Here is a 24,413-nt window from a genome sequence, read left to right as displayed (position 1 = left end):
AGCTTATTGATCTTGGCCCATTCTCAGAAAATGGGCTGATACAGTTCCCAGACTTCTGAGTAGGAGAGTGGCACAGTAAAAGGAAGCCAGATTCAGAGAGTTTCATTTGGTAGTGGCAGAATGGAAATGGTAGAGAGGCTGGAGCTGGGAAGGCCATTTTGGAATTTATAAAAATAATCCAACTGTGAGTTTAATAAGTCAGCTGATCACAACACAAATCACAAAGAAGAGGCACCTGGCTGGCTCAGTCGGTAGAGCATGCCAACTTGATCTCAGAGTCATGAGTTCAAGCCCCACAGTGGGTGTGGAGCCTACTTTAAAAAAAATGTGTAATATCCATAGACGTTTTTTTTAATTACAAAGAAGAGGGGGCAGAGGAAGACTATATTTGGAAAGAAGAACCAAGAAGACTGGATGAGAGGAGTGCAGGGAGGGAGGAATAGTAAATGATTTGGGTTTTCAGTCCAGGTGATGAGGGGGAGGGATGACATACCACTGAATGTGGAAAGAGGGGACACAGAGCATTTTACAATTTTTATAAATAAGTAGTTTTTCACTCTGAAAAACACCACCAAGAAGCAGGGCTGTGATCCTTCCAATTTTTGAGTCCATAAACTGTGGTCAATCCACGTTAGACCACCTGGCAGTCAGGAGCCTTTTGAGTCCTACAAATCCCATCTGCTCCCTCATGAACACTTCTCAGAAAATGGAAGTGCAGGGGGTCTGTCACAGCTATGCACATTTATCCAGCCCACAACTAGCAGAACTCAGAAATGTCACATAAGAACTTTCAATAAAGCTAGAAACCACCCACTGGCTCAGTGGCGTAATTCCCCTAGCTACGTAAATCGTAGCTAGGCTGACCTTTGCTAGCATGGGAGGGTGGAGAAAATTTTGCAGATTTACCAATGTGGAGAGTTTCTCTTAACCCTTTTGTAAAGTTGGCCGGGAATGCCACATCTCCAGCCCACGACACTGGTGCACACTTTTAGCCAGTCCCAAAGCACCCAGCACAACAAACAAAAGGCTGAATTGCTATGGGACCACCAGTAAAGCCAACCTGTGAGGATCAGTCTCAAAAATCAAGTCACTTTGCAGTTGGCCTTATACCAAGGACCCAAAATCAATCTATGGAGGTGTGACAGGCTTCAAGGTGGAGGTGATTGGATGTCCGTGAAGGTGACTCACTTGGATGAAGGAAGCTGGCCTATAGAGACGGGGCAAGAGCCTCTCCAAATACAAGGGATCAGATGCCGGGGAAGTTGGCTAAGCCTAAATCACCAGGATCCGGCTGTGTTCACTGGCCAGGGCCTCTCAGCGCAGCCTCCCAGCGCAACAGGGGGCGAGAGGCAGAGAGGAAAGGCGGTGGGACTATACGTCAGTGTCAAGTTTCGGCCCCTCTCGGACAGATCCCTTACCTTCAGACAGGGACAAATCATCAGCTGGAGACACCAGGTCTGCCTGAGAAGCTAGGGCTCTGCTTAGATGCGTTGTAATTTGATTCGTCAAGATAACCTGTGAACAGACAGGGAGAAGGTGGGGGAAGGGAGAAGAAAGAGACCAAATTAATTATTAGAGTTCTCAAAAGAACAGACTGTGGTTCAGGGGAGGACTGATAAGCACAGGTAGGAAAAGCCCAGTTCTGACTTTCATCAGTTTTATCTGCAGGCCAGAATATCTGGCGAAACCTACAGGTCATTCAAAACACAAAAAAGGGGAAACAGGCTTCTTTTAGAGCTTAAACCACCAATCGGTTCCTTCTAAATGCTGAGTAAATTGGGACTGAGAGGTGTTGTCATATTAGCTAAATAACAGAAGGCTAACCAGAGAATTAAGATGCATATGAACACATTTGATCAAACTTCAATTTTTAGGATTATATCCACAGCCCAAGATATTGCTAGTGCTAAATAAAAGCAGTAATTTAAAACTGGAATGCCTGTGGCTTCTTCCATATTAACTCAAAGTCAGAGTTTTATTTCCAAATTTGTGAAACTGTAATAAGATTCATCCGTAAAGGAACAACACTGTTCTTTTAGATTCGCTGAATGCCAACAAAAACATTCCAGTCTCACTATGCATTTAAAACACAAATTAATATAACCCCACCTATACAAAATACGGTTCATATTTAAAATTATATGATCCACTTATAATTTTATGATCAAATTAAAATATGATCAACTTAAAATTCATATGATCCACTGCCACACCATGACATTCACTTCAGTCAAGAAACTATTCTTTTCCTTAAAAATCTTCGTTTATAAAATTTACTATATTGTTTAGAAGGCTGAAGGAAGAATAAAATACAGATTCTCTCCTGGAACATTACATTGACTAACACCACAATCATTTCCCAAGGTTTGGGTGTTCCCATTACGTGGAAAAACTGTGAGCATCTTGGTCACTCAGAGGAAACGTCCCTTCTGAAAATGATACTAGTCACTTAGTATCTGGAATAAGCATCGAGTTGGACTGTCTTGGTCTGTCCCGAGGGTCAGCTATGGTTTTGTTGCCACCCGAATTTGAACAGAAGTGGAAACTGTCTCTGTTCTTCATTGTCCGGCTTTTCAGCCACACCTCTGTCACTGTCTCTTGAATGAACCAGGGACACGTTATAAATCCTCTACCAATGGCAGCTTAATTGAGGGCTGAGAGTGGAGCATGATGGCAAGGTCAGGCAAAGAAATGAAGTACTCTATTAGCAAAGCCAACCTTTGCAAGGTCTCTGCGTGTGAGCTAGGCATATGAGTCTCCAGCTACTCTGAAATGATGGTCAGATCCTGCAGCCCTCTGCTGAGTATCTGCTCATCTTCTCCTCATTCTTCTACATTGCTACTTTTCATCTGGACTGGTAAGAATCACATGCCATGCGTCTGCAATTACAATGGCTTTACATAGTCGAGTAACAGCCTACTCAAGAACAAATGCTCATTTGTAGGAGTCTGGATAAAAATTATGTTCATTTCTCTCTTTATAATATAGGGCGTGGGCTTTGGAGTTTAATTAAACTGAGTTCAAATTCTGACTCTGACACTGCACACCCTGGGAAAGTTACTTAAACTTTTGAGTTAAGTAGCTTCATTTGTTCATAGGTAAAATCATACCCATCTTACAGAACTGTTATGAGAATTAAGTGAGATAATCAATGTGAGGCATCTAACATAATGTCTGGCACATAGTAAATAGTCAATAAACAGAAGCCATTGTTATTGGTGTTATTTTCTTCAGAACGATGCTATATAGATTAAGTATATATAAATATATAGTAATACCATGTGCTTCAGATAATTGAATCTAACAGGAGAACACTAAACCACAATTTCCTACATTAGGATATACTTCAGGATCTGATCATTTCTACCAATCTTAGTCCTTCTTAAGTTTTATTCAATGGCTAGGAATTTGTGCAAAAATCTCAATAAGAAAAAGATAGCAATCATTTACAGGCAGGCCAATAGGTACTGGTATTACTCTGAAAATACTATGCGCTTTATTTACCAATGAACAAAATAATATATCTGTCTGTCCTAGTTTTTAAAAATGTGAAGCTTCTGAGAGATCAAAATAGGAAAGCTCTACTTTTTTAGAGAATTCTTCTAAACGATGGCTTGGTAAAAATGAAAGAACTCTAATGATATGGTGATGATAATACAAAAAAAAATGTATTGAATACCTACCATGCAAGGCCTGTCACCATATATACAGGGAGAAACAAAGAGGTGAAGGCTCTGTATGTCTTCTCTAGAAACTTGTAAGTTAACAGATGAGCCATTTACTAAAATATTCAGATCACTTTTTCCCTCACTTTTACTATTATTTCACTGGTCCTTCATGGAAACTTGTCTTGAGATGATGGTTTTATTATACAGAACTAATAGAGTTATGTCCTGCAGAACCTCAAACCAAACTCCAGATGTCCCTCAGAAGGTACTCAGCACCATCTCCACTTTCAACGGGAGATGAGGTGGAGAAGACATTTCACTCTCCAAGGGCAAGAGTGGTTTTGCTAATAATCCTCTCCTTTTGTATTTTGCACCCGAAAGCCAAATCACTGAAGGACACATAGCAACCAAACTCAGGGCTTTGCTAATCACACCATCTTACTAAATTGTTGTGGTTTTCTAAACCCGTGTTCAGCAAAATGATAGAATGGAAACATTTTCAAATAGCATTGCTGACAAATAACCATGGCTTGGGCAGAAGCTCATAAATGTATTGTCCTCTGGAGACCCGAAAACTACACCCTTAAAGTAACCTATAAAATACTATTACACATTATACAATCTGGTTTCTGGAAAGTTGTTCTGACTGACACTTCAGAAGGGCGTCCTTGCCATTTTGCTCCAATGGAAAGACTGGGGCTTCCGATGCTTGGTGCCACATTTGTGGGAGCGCAGTTTGCACAGTAGTTAGGGTAAGTGCTTGGGAGTCAGACAGACTGGAGTTAAGATCCTGGGCTCCACCACTTACTAGCCGTATGACATTGGGGAAGTCTCATACCTCTCTGGTATGATAATACTGAACTCACAGGGTTTCACGAAACTGGATAATGCATATAAGATCCTTAGCATTAGTGCCTGACCAGTGGTTAATGCTAAAATGTTACCACTCATCATTGTCTTTAGTTATCCTTTGCGGACTGGTACCTTCCTCTTTAGATAGAAAACATACCTGATTCCCTTTTGTATAACATACAGCCCACTGCTGACAAAGAACAATTGTTGATATGTTCAAAAAGCAATGACAATTTAAATGAAAGGACATCAACTCTTTTTGCCACTTCTCTGAAAGTATGGCTCATTGAAAACATACCCCCCACCCCACCACCCCCATCAACTACAAATCCAAAGGCCAGAATGGGACTCTTGGACTAAGGGGAAAATAGGTTCGTTTTTTGTTTGTTTGTTTTAGTGGTCATGATTACATCTGAAGCCAGGAGGAGACGGAGTCTAGCTTAAAGTTTATTCTTCAGGAAGGAGAATACCATCCATCTACAGGGAAGAGGAGGCTTTGTAAGTCAGACAAAGTAACAATTATCTCCACTCAACTCTGTATATCAAGAGACCACTTACTCCCAGGGCTTCTCCGTACTGCCCTCTGGGCTGCAGGATGCTTCAGGTACACTTGACTTGCAAATGGTAAGTCAAGTCTTCTCATACCACATAGACCTTAAGTCTCATTTTTAGTGCTCCTCTCCCAAGGCAACACTGGGGTGAGACTTCTCCCTCCAAAGACCATGTCCCTGGGTTCCAAGTTTTCTCTTGCATTATCTGGCTTTCTCTAAGTGCATCCTACTCAACCCTTCTGTGTACAGCATCTATGCTCACTTTAAGGGCACCATAAAGCTCTTTAAAAAAGAAGAAACTTCAGGGTACATATTCATAAACAACCCAGTACGTCCTGCTTTCACAGAGAACAGGTCTTAGAGGAAAAAAAGGTGGAAAGACAGGAACCAGTTAAAGACCAGGTGAACTAAAAAGGCAGATGGATGGGAAGGAATGTCATTTTGGTCAGAAGACAGGGTCTTGTGGATGAAAAAGCCAACTAACACACAAACAGAAATATGACTCATTTCCATTAAGTATTAAAAAAAATAGCTTAAGAGAGCAAATAACTGGAGACAAGAAGGCAGGAGCAGAATAAACTGATCAGAACCATAAGTCCTAAGGGTCAGGGGGTTGGGGAGCTAGAGTCCCCTGGGCAATTGAGCCTGCTTTTCCATGAGTCTCTGTGTCCAGTGCAGACCACTTGCCTTCAGTTGACCCATCTTTCTTTGGCTATGCTGTGGCCAAACTATATCTATGCTGTACCCACGCCCCCATCCTACTCACACTTCCTGGTCCAGAATATATTCTACCTTAGGGGCCACTGTATGTCTAGTCTGATCCACCCTACAGTGAAGTATTAGAAGTATTTCTGCTGGGGCCTCCAGGAGTAGCCACTTAGTATATTCCAGCTCATGGTGAGTACTGGAAAATGGGAGACAGAAGAGAAAATGGGACAGCCCTGAAGAAATCAGGGTGGAGAACTGTCAGATCTAAAGGCACAGCCTTTGGCAGAAGAAGCTCCTTTTATTTGACTCTTGGAAGGTGACAGAGAAGAAGGACTTTATGGTAAGCCAGGGATAGAAGAGGTTGGAATGGAATATCTGGCCCTCTTTGGTCAGCAGAAGAAATATTCATGGTCAGCAAAACAATAACTCAATATTTACAAGTCAGATTTTTTTAAGGACCTAAATATATGGCACATGCCCTCATTCAACTTTCTGTGGGGGCAAGTGAGAGGCAAAATTTGTAAGCCCCACTTTCTACCAGGTGAACTAGAGTCACCTGCCTGAGGTCAGCAGCTCAGATAAGAAGAGGGACATGCTGGCTTCCCTGCCCACTCTTCCTTCCAAGGCAGCAGTGGGCAGAGGAGAGGAAGGAGGACCTCTTAGCCCAGACCCTAGGATGGGTGACTTTTCCAGGCCTGCATGTCCTGGTCTAGAGAATTTGATCTATAGATTTCTTTGTTCATTATTTTTAATGTCCAGAAATTAGAAGATTATCAGAGTGCTACATTGTAACAAGCCCGATCTTATGACAAGAGTCCTTTTGGACTCTGATGCTACGAAATAACCATAGTCAAGTGGGTAAGTAGCTGCAGCTTCTACAAAAGAGCCAGGCATTTGAGGCAATCTGAGTCGAACTCTCCCTATCTTTTTGGTGGTTTTCAGTGCCCCAGATGCATGTGGCATGTCATTTCCGAGGCCCACAGGAGGCCTGGAATCTAAAGCTCTTCATGGAACTCATGTCTATGTGCAAGAGTTTAAGGGGGAGGCTGGGTTAGAGTAATCGTGTGTGAGGCCCCTCGGGGGGGGGGTGGCATTTCTATGCCCATTAAAACACCCACTTCCTCCTCCCACCCCCTCCCTGTCAGAAACCTGCTACAAGCTAACCCAGAGAATCAGACAAGTTTCAAAATCACTTTAATTGGGCCTGTAGCGCTGGGTGCAGCGATGGTCCCGATACTCCTGGTTACTCAAGTGAACAGGCAGTGCACCAGACAACCTGGCCAGCCAGAGAAAGGGCATCATCCGAGCGACGGAGAGAGAGGCTGGGGGCTGACTCTGCTCACAAACTGCCTGCCTGCTGCCAAATCTAGCACTCTCAAAATGACAGGGCTCTGCTTTTCAAAGGTTCTGAAGTCATAGTTCATTTTTTCTTCTTTTTGTATTAAAAATGGTCTATCTGCCCACGGTACACTTTTTTAAACTGTCATTTTTGGTATCTAAAATGATCCTAATTGCCAGATAGGACAGTGATCGAGCCTTTCTATCTAAACATAGGCCTTGGATAAGTCAGAAATTCTGGGTTTTAATCCTGGCTCTGTTAAGGGTTGCTGAATGTCCTGCTTTTAAGAAGACAGAGGCTGGAATTTTCCTGTGAGAAATTGTTAAGGTTCATTGAGTCCTTTCATCACCAAGGCTTGAGAGAAAGGCCCTGGAGTGGTTTTCACCATACTCTCCTCTTGATTCCCAACCATGACGGTGTCTGCCCCAACCCATTCTGCTGTACAGGAGCTGGGAGTGGGCCCCCCCTGCACCCCCCTGCACCCCCAACCCCCCCCCCCCCGCAAGAAAGTGGGGGAGGGCACAAGGGATGGAGCAGCTCTGGGTGCAGTGCAGGAACAGAGGGAGTTCCTCCAAGAGAAGCCTGGAAGCCCACACTCATAGACACATGCCTCTCCCCCGCCTCTCCCCATCCCAAACCCTTCCTGTCACTTCCAACTTTGAAAAGAGATATCCAGTATTTGTTGTGAGGAAAAGTCAGACCAAATATTTTGGAGTTTGAGCGTCACAGTTCTGGTTTTACTATTCACTGGCTTAATTTTGCCAAGGTCTGGAAAATTATAAATCATTCCATTATGAAAAAAAATCATTTTTCTTTAGCTTCAGCCCAGAGAATATCAACTGTCAGTTCTAAAATAAAGAACTGATAAGGTTTTAGTATTCCAGCCTGCTTGAAGGTCTGTATGACAACTGTGTTCTGGGAAAATCTGAAAGACTGTGGGGGATTTTCCTTTCAAAATATTTGTGGTAAAAGGATCAAACTTCAATTTGGCCTGAAGAAAACACTGTTGTGGGAGTCAGGCATCCTGCCTCGTATTTCTGGCTCTGTCACTAGCCTGCTGTGCAATTCTGGAAAATGCTCCTAACTTCTCTGAACCTAAAAAGTGTTGAGTCAAAAAAAAAAAAAAAAAAAAGTGTTGAGTCCATAAAAGACATAAAGAAAATGAATATATTCTGGCTGCAAATGTAGCAGGCTGCTATGAAAAACATTATACATTTCAGTTCGCATCGGGATGAATATTACACTTAAAATTCCACCTTATCATTGATTCTCATCATCTCCACCCTCAAGAAATCCATTTTACACAGAACCAAATGGCAGTGGCTGAGGAAGAGAGAAAGAAAGAAAAAAAAAAAAAAAGAATGAAAGACACAATTGCAAATAATTTGGTATTTATGGTGAGAATACTTTCAAATCTTGACAAAAATTCATATCTCTTATTACGAACCTGGAGGAAAAAATCTCTTTTGTAGGTTTCACTGTGGAAATTCACAGGCAATGCTCAAGAAACACTGCCTCCCAGGAGAGTCCCTAAAGTAGGAGAGTCCCTAACAAAGATACTGGCTCAGTAGGAGGCCACGGAGGTGGGGGGAGAGAAATGAATCTCCACAGCTTTGCACAAACACACACTCAATTACACAGAGACTGGTAACACTACTGCTTCTGTCTCGTGTTAGCCATTGTCTAGACCTCTGAGTTCAGAGGAAGCGAACTGAAATAAAACTGTGCCTGCCATTTGGTCAAAATAAAGACACAAGAAAACGGCAGCACGGCAGGGTGGCTTTCTCTTTGGCCTCCTTCTCCAGGGGTGCACACGCAAGGGGATGCGGTGGGGAACCTGGGGTGGCAGCTACTGCGTGGGCGTGAAAGCTCGGTCCCACTGCTCCAATGGGGCTGAGGTTAACACACGCTGGTTCCGGGTCTCAAATGGGGTGACAGTTGTAACGAGGCCACAAACAGCAGCCTGGCGTGCTGTTTCCACCTGCAGCCCAACCTGGGCGACATCCTGTCAGTGATCTAGGGCTTGTTGCAGGAAATAACACGCGCCGCTGGTGACCTGCGACAGTGCGTTCACAGCAGCTTCAAATGGTGCATTCCCCAGCCGTGGGCGATTTTGCCCTTAGCATGGGATCAAATAGGTCTCTGGCCAGCTGGGGCTTGGAAGCGAACAAGGCCAATTGCTGGATGACTCTGAGGTTCCCAGATGTGGAAGAAACCTTTCTACCAGCCTTCACTGCACTGTACGTTTCTTGCGGCCGAGTGGCTTTTGATGGTTTGTTTGGTTGTCCTCGCCCACTCCCTTACTGCCCACTGAGCCCCACAGAAAGGCAGAGGAGGTGAATTTCCAACAGCCCTCTGAGTTTCTGCTGACCTTTTTAGGTGTTTTTGTTACTTGATGGTGCTTTCTATTCACGTGTACGCCTGGGTTCTGGGGATTCCCCTCCTTTTGATTTGCAAGGAGGGTTAGAAAGACACAGCTTTGTGATCAGTCCATCACAGGCAGCTACTATTGACTGATTTCCCCTCCTTAGACTCATCTGAGACCAAGAAAATAGTTCTGTTGAGTCACTTGCTCCCCAAGGGTCTGAAAATATGGCTCTTGGGGGAGTCCAGCCTGATAAACACCTACTTTGCTATTCTCCAGCCTCAGCCAAACTTATAGTGGCTTAGAGTGGGGAGGAGCTGAAGCCCGGAGGAGCTGAAGCCCAGAGGGGCCTCTGATCTCACCCCGCCTCTGAAAAATCTCCAGAGGAGGACAAGCCAACACTAATCTGACTTCTGTATCTCTATGCCACTCAAGCAAATTGCATTCCAAGGGCTCTCTGAACTCAGAAACTGGGTGCATGCATCCAATTCTATCTCCAAAGTCAATCTGTAGCATAAAATGAGAGCAAAGATCATTCACAACCTGTTCAAAAGGAGGTCAAAACATCTGCCTAGGAACAAATTTCCAAAACAGCAGCCTCGTGAGAGAAGCCTTTGAACAAAAACTATTTATTTGATATCCTCAAAGAAGGGATATTGTGTAAAGTGTTGTTGTTGTTGTTTGTTTTTTAAAGAAGGGTGGGGGGAATTGGGAGCTGAAGCTGTCTATATCCATATTTAAATAAATGACATCAACATCCATAAACAATAATAACCTACAATTAAACAGAGTCAACATAAGAGAGACAGAAGAAGAATAGGCCCAGAACAAATACATTAAAATGGCTAAATATTTACATGGCAAGTGAGGATGGGCCTCCTTCCATGGCAATGCCCTTGGAGTGGAGATCTTTGATCGTGGTCACTAACAAGCCAATTCCCATCATGTGCTACAGGCCCATAAAATGATGTCCTAGCCAAGGGCAGATCACACTCAAGGCATGAGCCCCAATGCCAGGTGACAAATAGGTTTTTAGTCTCCAGTATCTACTCTGGTGCCTTGGGAATGGCCACCTGGAGCACCGTCCCAAGAGGAAGTGTGAGGTTGTGTCAGGCCTCTGAGTTGCTAGAGGGGATGGTGAGGGACATGAGCTGCTAAGTGTAACTGCACGAGAGTGCTATCCTGTCATTTTTCCTCCCGCATTTTCATTTGCCTCTCATCTAATGTCATTAACAAGAATATTGACAGCACTTTATGTGTGCATGATGCTTTATACTTTTCAGAGGATGCTCACAGAGTGGTCTTAGCTCATCCTCACTGCCTCATGAGGGAAACAGCTCTTGTGTATTAGGAGGGTGGGCTCTGGAGTCAGACCTCCTGGGCTTCCGTCTCAGCTCCACCACCACCCAGCTGTAGAATTTCAGGTAGATGACTTAATCTTTCCGTGCCTCACTTTCTTCAACTGCATAATGAGAGAACGATTGTACCTGTTGTGAGGATAAACGAGTTGGCACAGAAAGCACTTAAGACAGTGCCTAATACCCAGCAGGTGCCTAACAACTATCAGCTTTTTACCTACTATTCTACTCACTTCCATTTTTTTTCCAATGGGAACACTGAAGCTTGTGACACTCTTATTATTCTTCTCTGTGTTTCTCATGGTTCGCTCACTCTGGCTCTCATCCCCATGTCAAGTGCCCCATGCCAAGGCTGAAATGTCCTTTACTCTGCTTCCAGCTTCCCTCTTTCAGGACCAGTTCAAATTGCACCTCTTCCATGAAGTCTTTCCTCACCATGCCCGCTGCAGCTGACTCGTCTCCCAGTTCCTAATGGTCCCCCTTGACAATCGGTCCCAAGTAATTTAGTACCAGAATTTTTTCTCGGTGTCATGTAGGTGATTCTTCCCTCTCTACCTACAGGGTCAATGTTCTGAGACTTCATGGGTCTCTGCCTCCCTGTACCCATTCTAAAGGAGGGAGAAGGGAGGAGACTGTCTACTTCCTGTGGATCCAAGCCTGTACCAAGTGCTTTACATACATTAGTTCATTTCATCCTCACACCTCAGTGAGGCAAATGTTATTATCCTAGTTTTGAAGATGAGGAAACTGAGGCTCAGAGGAGTTGAACCGTTTTCGGGGACGGAATAGCTAGTGCGTGGCAGAGCCAGATTCAAACCCGGTCTGTCTGCACCTCCAGTGTGTGCTGGCTCTACCACATAAAAGCTCCGTGACAAGAGCCCTCACAGCCTCATGGATATTCGTGGATTCATTTCCTTAGAGCCTGGCATTTGCTGAGATCGGACGGACCAAGTGCCATGTGATTTACTGCAAAATCACACGGAAAGAAAAACTGTACAAAATGTTTAAGAATAAGACAAACTTTCAGTAGCAAGAAGAAACCAGTCGACTGTTCGAATGCTGTTTGGTGGAGCTGGAAACACTGAGTCTTCAGTGCAGGGAGGAACCACGCTCCAGCAGGTATGGCAGAAGAAAAGGCACAGACTCCTGGATTCTATTTCTGTCTTGGCCGCTAACCTCTCTGCTAATATTTTCACTTCTGCTAACATGTGATGACAAGAGTTTCAGAAGAAAGGTTGCCGCCGGAGAGCAGAAAGAGGACAGGCAGTTAGCTGGTTAAACGTGGTGGAGCCACAAACGGCGCTGGGATCTGGAGGGGGAGTTCGCAGCCGGGACCGATCCCATGTGGGCCTTTATCTTTCCAGCTCTACTTCAACTCACAGGGAACAGCCCTGGATACACCGCCCTCCTTAAATATAAATGATAGGAGTTTCTATGTGTTTAAATACCCTAAAAGGACTGTCTTCAGTTCACTTAGGATCCACGTGAGCCATTCAAAAAGTTTGTTCCTGTTTTCCGACTTGAAATGATGTTTGCATTCATTTTCTGACTGGTTACACCATACGATGGTGGTGCTAAATAAGAAAAAAAAATCAGTCGATTCTTCATATGTTTGGTAATTGATTCCTGAAGTGTATTGCTGCTGGTGCTTGTGATGGAGGCCCTGGTCTATCTATGGTGAAGACACAGCCGGGATGGAGCGGGTAGGGGCAGGGGTTTGTTCTTGGTCCTTGACATCATCCAGCCGAGAGGCCAGGCCTGGAAGGACTGGTAACCCAGGCAGGTTTGTGGTCATGCTGGCAATCATTTAAGGGGCATGATGAGCCCTTTGAAAACAAGAAACACGGGACCTGTGGATGGTGTCTTTACATTTCCACATATCTGAAGTCCCACTGAATTCAGAATCCTGGAGCTGTGGGCAAGTCTTGTGGAAGATTTCCTGCTCAGATTGAGGCCTGGAAAGGGATCACTGCTGAAAATGAACAGCCAGCTGCTTGGGAATGGGAGGACAAGGAAGCTCTTCTCTGTCTGGTTATTTACAAGGCAGCGTTTGGGCTCACAGACTCCTCCTGCCCTCCCCAGGACAGCACTGAAACGACTAAGTATGCCTGTTACTCCAGTGAATCCAGTCAAATAAATAAGTCAATTCTCTTTAAGTTTGTGGTCTCAACTCCTTGTTGGTTTATTGCAAAATTAAAGGGCACACAGAGTAGAACCATCAATCAGTAACCAGCAGAGGAATAAGCTCTTTGTGGAATGTACTGAGAAGCAGGAAAGAAGAAGGGAAAAAAATGAAAAGAAACCTCATGAAATGGTCATTTGTTAGGAGAACAGAGGGGGGAAATCCACATTTCACATGCAGCATCATTTAGGAAAAGTCTTATTAAAGGTTTCCTATCTCGCCAGGAGAGCAAGCACAGGAACGCAAACAAAAATCCCTCAAAATGATCTGCCATTTATTAGTGCTGGTTTCTTGTGGCCTTTGCTGTGTTCCGTAGACACAGCCAGAGATCATGGGGCCAAGCAGCTGGAACAGTGACTCAGCAGGCTCAGGACCAGAGCAAGGAGACGAGATACCACTACTGCTTATTACAAGGCAAACATAACTGGCTCCCTCCATTCTTCATCCCAACCTGATGGTCCCGTAGCACCCTGTTATTAAAGCACCTCCTTAGTACTGTGCCTTATTTGGAATGTATAATAAATGTGATTTGATGAGGGTAAAAACTGAAGAGCAATATATAGTCTAGAGGAAAAAAACTAACACTCATTGAGTACCCACTGGGTGCCAAACAGTACGCTCAATGCCTTATTTACGTAACTTGCCTCATTGCAATCCTATGCGGTAGGTGACGTTGTTCTTGGGCTCTCAAGATAAATGTATTTGGTAACTTGCATAGCTTGCAGCAAGCAGCCACATCTATGTGACTCCAAAATCACTTCTTTCAACCAGACTCACCATGTTTAATCATGGCACCAGGAAAACTACTGTGGATTTTAAATCCTGCTAGAAGAAATGAAATAGGTAGAATTGGAAATAGCAGAATGGAAACTCACCAGTCCTATGTCTACCCTGCACATTTTCTACTTCAAATAACTTCCTTGTCTGGACAACTGATATTCTTGACCATTTCACAAGAGAGGAAAGCAAGGTGCCAGGGGGTGGAGGGAATTGCTCACGCTAGTAAACAGAAGAGCCATTAGACCATGACATGGCTCTGATTCTCACCCATGGCAAGATGTGCCTTTTGAAATAACTTGGTAATAGGGAAGAATTCTTTATGTTGCTTTAGAAAAAATGAAGGGGCTATATACACAAGGCATAAACAAATACAGAATCTCATTCTGAACCTCCTTATCATCTAGTGATAAGGTAGGTATTACATCTCTTTCCACATCAGAGAGGAAAAGTGAGTAGCCTAAAGTTCAGAGCATATAAATGGACCCATACCTGGGTCTACTGATTCCAGATCCCATGCTCTTTACACTCCTTGATCCTGAAGGGGAGTGCACCTCCCAGAGAGAGGTAGATTGACGGCAAAGGAATAACTTTCATGAGAAAGCTGGGTCTCAATGTCTTTCTGAAACAAGGAGGAACTGCTTGTGAAGTTGTGATGCCCAATGCAATGGGATCTTGGTTTTATTTCCTCTCTCTACAGAGGTGACTATCGATAGTGTCAGAACCTTTATGCTCTCTTTGAAGGTGGTCCTCTGTTACTCATGTGAGGCTCATTTAAGTGCTGGTTATGATTTATTAGAAGTGGCCCCATTCATTAATTCAGCAAAGGAGTTCCTAAGAGAGGACAGTGGAAGCAAGAAGTGAAAGAAAGCTGTATCTGGGACTAGGTAGGTTTGGGGCAAGATTGCAAGGAGTTAAAGAGTAAAGTGTATATTTATGGCTTCCCTTCCCAACTCCACCATCTTCTTTCTGCTATAAACCCCATGGGCTTTGAACACTCAACCTTCCCAACACAGTAGAGTGGAACCCCTCTCAGACGTCCCTTCCCCAGCCAGCACCACCTAGAAGGGCTTTGAAAGCCCAAGATTCCATCCATGTACCATCCACTACTACTCATAAATCCACACAGTCTTTTCTCCCCTTCTCTCTTTCTAATGAGCTAAATCTTAAATTGTCTTAAGTGACTTTTGCTACAGATCTTTATGCTACTAGGGAGGGCGCCCAGTGACATACCAATTGCTCTAAAGCAGTGACTCTGAAGTGATTGAGGTGGGTGTTGAATCTAGTCTTCCGACTCCAAATTCCATGTTAATTCCTCTACACATTCTTTTCCTCCCTCTTCTGAGATAGAAAATCTGGCTCTACATCTGACTGACAGAGTCCCCGATAGATATTTAAAGCATAGCTGAAATATAAGCTGAATATCTGACAAAATAAAATCACTCAAGTCATTTTATTATTACAATTCAAAATGTTGATAGAATATTTATTAAATACTAACTGGGGTCAAAACAAAGCAAATAGAAGACTGCTATTTTTCTGTTAAAAGGGAGAAGTAGTATGAGTATTACTATACAAACTATAATGAAAGGGAGCAAATAATCCTTGTCATAAGGAGGGTGAAGAGAGAGTCTAGAAGATGGGAAAAGATGGCTTCTCACTGGGGAACTCAGGAAAAGTGTCATTTGATCTGGGCCTTGAAAGAAGGTGCAATTTTGTCATTGAGAGTTATGTGGAAAGTTTTTACAAATGGCAGAAGAGGCCCCAATATTATAAGAATTGAACTGCAGAGTATTTAAAATTTTTTTTTAAAGATTTTATTTATTTGACAGAGAGAGAGACAGTGAGAGAGGGAACACAAGCAGGGAGAGTGGGAGAGGGAGAAGCAGGCTTCCCGCTGAGCAGGGAGCCTGATGCGGGGCTCGATCCCAGGACCCTGGGATCATGACCTGAGCCGAAGGCAGATGCTTAATCGACTGAGCCACCCAGGCGTCCCTGAACTACAGAGTATTTTAGAGAAGGACCTTAAACTCTGGAATACTGGCAGGCACTAAAAAGGTAACCAATCTGTATGAGTAATACACCAGGCATTTATACCAGGAATTCATTTTAATCCAAAGAGGTCTTTGAAAAGCATGGAAAAAGGCCCCCTAGCCAAGAGACACTAGAGGAACCAACTTGCAGGAAGGAGACACGAGTTACCTTCAGAGTTTCATCCTGCCACTGAAGTTGACTCTTAAAAGGCAGGTTCTTACAGTAAAATAACAATACTAATAATATGTCAATTGAGAAAATTACAAGTGTTGCGTGCATGTGTGTGTGTATTTCAAATTGTATGTAGAAGCTAAATTCTGCTAAAACACATCAAGGGTACCAGTCCTCATTATAGAGGAAAGGAAAAGCCCTAATCATATGCAATAGGGTTTAGAAAAATCTTTATGAAAGACGTCTTAGTAACTAGAGGAATAAAAACTAAAACACAACAGCAATCAAAAAGTCCTCAAACGACTGTGTGTCCTGTGTCCGTTCTGGTAGCTTCCCTCCAATCCCCTCACAAGCAGAAGAGATTCCAACAGACTGCAGAGCTTCCCTGCCCTGGAGAAAGGAGGCGTTAGAAACTGAAGCAGAGTCTTCTTAAAAATCTATTTTTTTTCCTCCCAGTTACTTTTCAACATGACTGACAAGAAAGCTTTCCACTTTTCTGTTTATGTTTTCTAAGCCAATAGCAAAGCTCAACTAGAGGTTCAAATAAAAACATTAATCAACACAACATAGGAGCATATTACTTCCAGGTAAATTCAGTTAGCTATCTGGTAGGACCTGGAGTTACACTGGAGTCAAACTAGGTAATCAGCACTTACTGGGTCAGAACTGAATGACACAACGAAAGGACAGGATATGTGCCCCATAAAATGATGAATCTAGGTAATGATCATCAATGGATTAGGGGAAAAGTTGATAGGGAACCTGGCAATGGAATGATCAGCTGCCATCATGTGAACCCTCTGATCAATTTAATCACCGTTAAAGGTGGCACAACAAGACATTATTGTTTTATGGCATGATAAAATAGGAAGTAAACAGCACCACCTATAGAATATTTTTGCTTAAAAAAATCTAAGTCCTGGGCACCTGGGTGGCTCAGTCGGTTAAGCGATGGCCTTCGGCTCAGATCATGATCCCAGGGTCCTGGATCGAGCCTCATGTCGGGCTCCCTGCTCCTTGGGGAGCCTGCTTCTCCCTCTCCCTCTGCCTGCCGCTCCGCCTGCTTGTGATCTCTCTCTCTCTGTCAAATAAATAAATAAAATCTTAAAAAAAAATCTAAGTCCTAATCTAATAGGATATAGAAGAACAAGTTAAACGACACTGTGAGGAAACCATCCACCAAATCTAAAATGTCAGGCATTCTACATCCAATTTCTCCAACAAATCAATGTCAAATAAAAGAGGGGTGGGCGTGGGGTTTTACAGAATAAAAGAAAGGGAATATAACAACCAAATACAATTTGTGGACCTTATTTAGGTCCTTATTCAAATTAACCAACTATAAAAGGACATCTTTGAGACAAACAGGGAAATTTGAATATAGGCCAGGTATTGGATGATATCAATGACTTGTTACTTCTGCTAGGTGTGGTGAAGGTATGGCAGTTATGGTTTCAAATGCCCTTATTAATTTAAAGATGGAGAACAGGTGGAGAAATATGTTCCAAAGAGAAATTTAAAAATACAAGGAAGGAAGAAAAGGAGGGAGAGAGGGAGAGAGGGATGAAGGAAAGAGAGAGAGAGAGGGAAAGAAAGAAGGAAGGAAGGAAGGAAGGAAGGAAGGAAGGAAAGAAGAGGAAGAGAGAAAGGAAGGAATAAGGAAGGAAGGAAAGAAATATAATCATAGTACATTTAGTAGCTCTCTGTGAGTACTTACATTGGCAAATAACATAAGTGCTAAATACGGTTCTAACTAAGTGTTAAGATGAGACCACATTGGAAAGAAGCGAAGAGCAAAACTGACAGGGAGAATGGTGACTCAGTGGTCATCTTTCATAGAGTCATCTTCAATGGAAACATCAAGAAATAGCAATTCAGGCATATCATTTAGAAATAGGGAGACAAACTAGCAGAATCAACAACTCAATGGTTTGAAAGTGGCTCCTCCAAGAGACTAAGAATCAAAGGGGAGAAGCGGCCTTGGGGCCAGGAAATGCTGTTTTTTGGTTTAAGTATTATATGATTATTAGATTTATAAAACAATACCCATGTTTTACTTTGATGAAAAATAAAATTTAAATTAAAGCAAATGCATCAGAAGTGTGTGAGGAGGAAGTTAGTCAGCCAAAAAATGAATAGAAAGGGTAGTCAGAGAGGCAAATGAGGGCAGTGCAGAGTCGAAGCCCAGCTAGGGCTGCTAGGGGCCCTGCGTGGCTCAGGTGAGCGCCTGGATCAGCCAGCGGGCAGATCTGGGCTGTGGCAACAGATGCAGCAGGCTACTGGCCACCCACCAGAAACATCTGAATCACGTGGCTCCCTTATTGTCAACTCCACACTGAAACAAGTCACCTTCCAATAACTTGATTTCTCATTTAACTTGCTTTGAAGGGGAAATGTGCTAGTTGGACCAGCGTGCCTGTCCAGTGCACAGAACAGCTCTTTTTCATGATAAAATTAACAATCTGGCATTCTGCTTTTATAGCTCAGTCTGGCCTGAGAACTTTGGGACCATAAACAAGGCCAGGTCCACCTGAGTGTGATGAGCTCTGGGTCAGAATTTGGGCTGAGGCCAGGTCATCAGGTAAAATCCATCTTGTGAGACCTTCCTGACTGGGCTAGCAGCTTCCTCTCCGAGGGCTGCCCTGACCTCAGGGTCTTCCCCACATTGCCCTGAACACCCTCATAACAACCCCGTTATGCCTATCATTTCCCTACATTATGCTGAATAACTGAGAGGCAACTACCTTTGATCACTTCTCAGAAGACACAGTGGACACCTGTGGCTCTTTCCTAAGCAAAGATATTTTTCAGCACATGCTTTCAGGACCCCACAGGACACTATGGGCAGAAGCTGGAGTTCCCTGGCTTTCAAAATATAGAAAGTGTTCATAAATTTAAAATATCACAGTACCAGATTATTTCAATTTTTTAGTAAATGACATAATAATAAACATGTAATAGCTCATTCAATCCTCACAAAACCCTACAGTGTAGGACCATCCCATTTTTTATTAGGTACAGTGAAGTTGTCTAATTTGGCCAGGGTTACACAGCAAGACAGAACATGGACTCATGGGCCGTACAGCGAGAGGGTCTGGTTGAGGTGAAGTGTCTTGCCGAGACTCACACAGCAAATGAGCAGAGCTGGGAAGAGGCATCTCTTCTTACAGAAGGCAGTGGAAGCCAATCGAACCCTTGAGATATCACCATCTCCCAAAACCGGTATCATTGCCTCTGAACAATCTAACCAACACCCAAGTTATATAAAGTCCTCCCGATGATCACCTGGTAGGGCGGAGCCCCTGTGGCAACTCAGTCCTCCAAAATTCAAAAATAACCCCTGAAATCATAATGGAACTGTCTCATTAAAGAACAAAGAAAGGAGTATGGCACATAAAAGTTGTTCACCGTTCTATTTTCATTTTGAAACAAAAAGCTCACAGAGATAGCAGCTATTTGCTTTACTTTCCCTGGAGATGACAGAATTGGAGGAAAACAGTGACATTAATTTAGGAGGTTCCCAGAGTCCTAGTATTGTTCTTTTCTCAAACCTACCATTTATTGAGTAGTTACTCTGTATGAGCAATGAGGCTAACTTCAAACATCATCACTGTTCTCAAAAGAGCTTGAGTTCATGGATCCCTTACTATGAGTTGGTCGGTCTGGTAAACCCTGCACATGGATTACCTCTTTAATCCTGCCCTCTGTCCTATTCGTCAGGCCATAGTATTATATCCATTTTACAGGTAAAGAAAGTGAGCTTACAGAGTTTCTAAACATTGCAAAAGGTCATGGGAGAGCCAGAACTTGCAACTAAAGCCCAGATCCCAGATCTACTGGAATGCAAAGCCTTGCCTCTTAGCCACCATGCTATACTATCTCTTCTGATCTTTACAACACACCATCAAGGCCAGTGCTATAATCCCTATTTTACAAATGAGAAAACTGAGGCTCAGAGAGGTTAAATCACTTTCTAAAGACACACAGCTGCTAAGCGGCAAAGCTGGGATTCAAATCCAGGATCATGGGACTCCAGAGCCCAAGCTCTTTATCTCTACACTATATTAGCTCTCCCTTCACTGGGCCATTGGCTCATTCACTCAAGGCATATTTACCAAGGGCTTAGCTATGCACCAGGCACTGTTCTAGGCACTTAGGCATACAATGTGCACAAAAGGGCAAGAAATCCTTGCCCTGTGGAGTCTGTATTCTACCAGTGGGAGGCAGACAATGAACACAAGAAGTGCTAAGCTATGTAGTGTGTCAGAAAGTGACTATTTCTAGGGGAAACAAATTAGAGGAAAGGGATTTGGTATAATGGATGAGAATAGGTTGCAATTTTAAACAGAGAGGGCAAGAGGGGCCTCATGGAAAGGAGAAATATGAACACAGACTTGAAGCTGAAATATGAACACAGACCTAAGGCTGAGGCATGAATATGAAGCTGAAATACGAACACAGACTTGAAGCTGAGGCACGTGGCTATCAGTCTACATCTCCTCCCAAGAGATCTTTAAAGAGAAAATCCTCCAACCCCTTAATATCCTAGCTCACGTGGAAATACCAAGGAAGCAGAAAAGTTAAAAAGCCAAGGGCCTTTGCTTGGCCCCTCAACTTGCCCAAACTGCATACTGCAAGGTGATAAGAAAATATGCACATGGCTCATCTACCATTACAGATGGAAATGGTAAGGTTGGGTGGCTGTGCCCAGGCAAGGACGAGAAAAGTGTTACATATTTTACTTACCAAGAATTAGCTCCCAAGGTACATGGTCTTTCCCAGCAGTCCAGCTCTCGGTCTACAGATGTTAACATTATACAACTATTCCCATAAAACAGCTCTGTGTGACAGAGACTGGCTGAACCCCTGTAACCCAAACCCGTGCTATCGCCGGAAAAACCAACAAGGCGAGCTATGTTACACTCTCCATGAGTACACAAGGCCCAGGCCATCCCCCTGTAAGAGCTCATTACACTGCAAGGGTCATCCAGGAGTTCAGCCTGTGACTGTGGGAAGTTACAGAGATAATCTCTCAAAATCCAAATAAAAACAGAATTCCTCTCTTAGGAAAATCCTGAGAACTCATCCTTCTATTCCAGACTTTCTGATAAGAAAGAGCTAAAGCTAGGTCCACTCAACTTTGGTACTTGGCCTCCTCTATAAACGGTCTCTGGGTGAACCATCGCCCTCTTCCTCTTCACAGGCACATTTCTCTGGCCATATCTGAAGATTCAGCAATCTATGTATCTTACAAGGCATCTCTCGTATTGGGCTAGATCGCAGGGCATCTCACAAATAAAGGAACTAAAGAAGCAGTTCAGTAACGGAAATTAAGGTTGAAAGGTGTTATCAGAGTTAATGTTAATAAAGTATTAAAGATTGTTTGGAATTTCTTTGTAGTTTTGATTTACTTATTGACCAATAGAAAGAGAGTGGTTCTATAATAGCTGTTTCCAATTGTGCAAGGCCAAAAGCTTCAGATCAAGTGAACAGGGATGGATGCCCAGGGCTCTAGCGCAAGGCCTGTCGTCCAGCATTAGATCACCCTGCTTTTCCTATGCAGGTTCTGCACAATAAACAAGAGAGAAACGGAGAGAGAGAGACAGAGAGAAGGAAAAGCCGAAAGAGGTAAATAATGAGGATTCCATCCCTCACTGAGTCTACAAGTTATATGTTTATCGAGCAGCCACTGGGTGACAGGCACTGTTCTAAGTTCCAGAATAACAAAGAACAGGACTAATAACACCTGGGTGCCCTAAGAAGTGAGTGTACACACTAGTCAGAGTCCAACAATATACAAGGAGACCAGGAGATGGGCCAGTCCATTTCAGATACGGTGAGTAACATGAAGAAATAAAATATCGTGTGTGGGCCTACTGATAGTATGGTCAGGGAAGCCCTGTCTGAGAGAGGACATCTGGGCTGAGATCTGAGCGACAGCTCTGGGGTGCCACGGAGTTCAGGGCACAGGCTGAGGCAGAAGAGTTGAGCATTAAGGTTCTGAGGCAGAAACAAGCTTGGGGTGCTCTAAGGACCCAAAGAAGACCAGCCTGGCTGGAGGTGAGTGAGTGAGGAGAGGGGTCAGGGAGGTGGGCCAGGCTGAGTCAGGCAGCGACTGGGAGGCCCCGCACGAAGGCTTCAGGTTTGGCTCTAAGCATGATGGGAGGCCTCTGGCAGGCTTCAAGTAGGAGATTGATGTGATCCGGTTTGTCTTAAAATCTGCTTATTCGGAGGAATTAAAACACCAACATTTAATCCCCCTTGTGAAGGTACAGATTTTGTGTTCTGTGAAACCCACTTAAAATATTCATGAGAGGTCAATCCCTCTTGGCAAAAAAAAGTGGATGAAGAAAGAGGGGGAGAATAAGACAGAGGGAGGGCGAGAGAGAGAGGGAGGGAGAGACAGAGAAAGAAACAGTAAGGAAGGAAGAGAGGGAAAAAGAAAGAGAGAGGAAGGAAGGGAGAGAAGGAAGGAATGTCCACTGAGGCTCTACCTCTCTGGCTGCTAAGAGTTGGGAGCAGGGTAGACACTGAAGCACAAGGCCCCAGAAACAGAGTACGGTAGAAGACGACCCACTAAGGGCCTAGACTGGAGCCGGGGAGTGTGTTCACAGCCCCATTTTTGGGGTGACCAGAGGGTGAGACCAGAAGGAAGAAGGTATCTAATCACAACACACCAGCTGAATCTTAACAGTGGCGACGGCACTGAAGAAAAGTATTTCTAGCTGGGAACACTTTCAAATGGAATTCCAGTTCACCAGAGGCAGGATGTGGTCCCACTGAGTCCGTCAGCAAGTACTTATTACATCTCTACCAAATGCAGTGTAGGAACAGAAAAAGATGACAAAGCGAATATTGTGTAAATTACAGACGCAGTGGGCTTTGAGGATTTGAGAGTCTCATAGGGAAGCTAGGAGAGGAGGGGGAAATTCTCCGTAGTGGTAGTCAGAGCTATGTTCACATATATGTAGATATTTAGAGGTAAATCTCAAACCCAGGTCTTTGGATTCCAGGTTCATCACTGTCTTAGGCGAACGGACTCACAAAGCCCAGGGTTTATGATTCGAATTGTAATGGGATGTGATCAGACATTCTGTCTGCTATTACCCCCAAGAAGACAAAGGTCATCCATAAACAGCCACTTGGCTGAATCCACTTCAGCAAATTCAATCTCTTCCAACCCACCATCAGTTTCACTTCCCTATGGGGAAGCTACAAAATGTACACGGGAGGAAGTGAGAGTAACCAGCTGGTGGTCACTTGTCTCTTTTGAAAATGCACCATCTACACATGACATGTATGGATACACAGAGATGGATGGCAGCTTGGGGTCTGTGTGTGTGTGCGCACACACATGTGCATGTGCAAATATATGCATTCTAACAGCTCATCCAGGAAAAACAAGCACAACCTGAATATGTCAGGTGTGTCTACAGAGTATCTGAGGAAAGATAAAATTGGCCTGGTTTTTCTGACTAGCAGGGAATGCAATTCTCTTCTTGCTTCCCAGATAGAAATGTTGGCTCCAACAGAGGATTTGTTTTATAGGTTAGTCTCTGCCCACCACTTAAACCACTTTCAATAAACATGGCATTTAGTTCGCTTGTTTAAGACAACAGCGATTTATAACAGTCGCTGATATACCGCATGGAAGCCTCTGGCATATTACATGACATCTGAAAAGTTCGGTTTTTATCTGTATAAAATGGGAACCGCAGGACTGAAGTGGTTCAGAGTCAGGGCGGTAGGAGCTTGAGCGTGGAATCACCTCTGTGGCATCTTACGATGAAGCGCTGTGAAAACAGTAGCCACTCTGAACATTTTTATATTATACTCATACCCAAAGTGATACATGGGATTAATCTGATGTTAACTCGGAACTACCATCTGGACAGACATGGGGCTCACTTGTGGGCCCATGAGCCAACCATTTCAAAGAGAATTTCCTTTACAACCACAGGAGGACTCTCCAGGGGCTCTCCAGGCACCAAGGAAGCTCTGGCGCAAAACTCTGTGAAATGGCTCAGATCTACGAGTGCCTTCCTTTTGATTAACATTAATATTTGCTAAATGACCCATCAAATCCTAAACACCTAATTTCCATCTATTATTTCTTTGGATTTTTTTTTTTAAGATTTTATTTATTTATTTGACAGAGAGAGGCACTGCGAGAGAAGGAACACAAGCAGGGGGAGTGGGAGAGGGAGAAGCAGGCTTCTCCCGAAGCAGGGAGCTCAATGCGGGGCTCGATATGGGGCTCGATGCGGAACTCGATGCAGGGCTCGATGCAGCGCTCGATGCAGGGCTCGATCCCAGGGCTCGATCCCAGGACTCTGGGATCAGGACCCAAGCAGAAGGCAGACGCTTAATGACTGAGCCACCCAGGCGCCCCATCTCTTTGGATTTTT

General features: G+C 43.8%; 1 protein-coding gene across 6 annotated transcripts in view; it reads right to left on the bottom strand.

Moving 5' to 3' along the window:
* Positions 1-24,413, bottom strand: part of RAD51B (RAD51 paralog B) — a 561,771-nt gene that overhangs the window by 153,605 nt on the left and 383,753 nt on the right. For all 6 annotated transcript variants that reach the window (XR_013440743.1, XM_078053834.1, XM_078053838.1 and 3 more), the window contains exon 8: positions 1,419-1,515. Coding sequence is in view for 5 of the 6 variants with exons in the window: in XM_078053834.1 (XP_077909960.1) it covers positions 1,419-1,515 (97 nt within the window). In the remaining variant the exon portion in view is untranslated. The remainder of the gene's footprint in view (positions 1-1,418; positions 1,516-24,413) is intronic.

The sequence above is a fragment of the Halichoerus grypus genome, chromosome 8 (genome assembly GCF_964656455.1).
Source record: "Halichoerus grypus chromosome 8, mHalGry1.hap1.1, whole genome shotgun sequence".
NCBI lineage: Eukaryota > Metazoa > Chordata > Mammalia > Carnivora > Phocidae > Halichoerus > Halichoerus grypus.
Note: the sequence above shows the minus strand (reverse complement) of the source record. Positions and strands in the feature narration are given on the sequence as shown.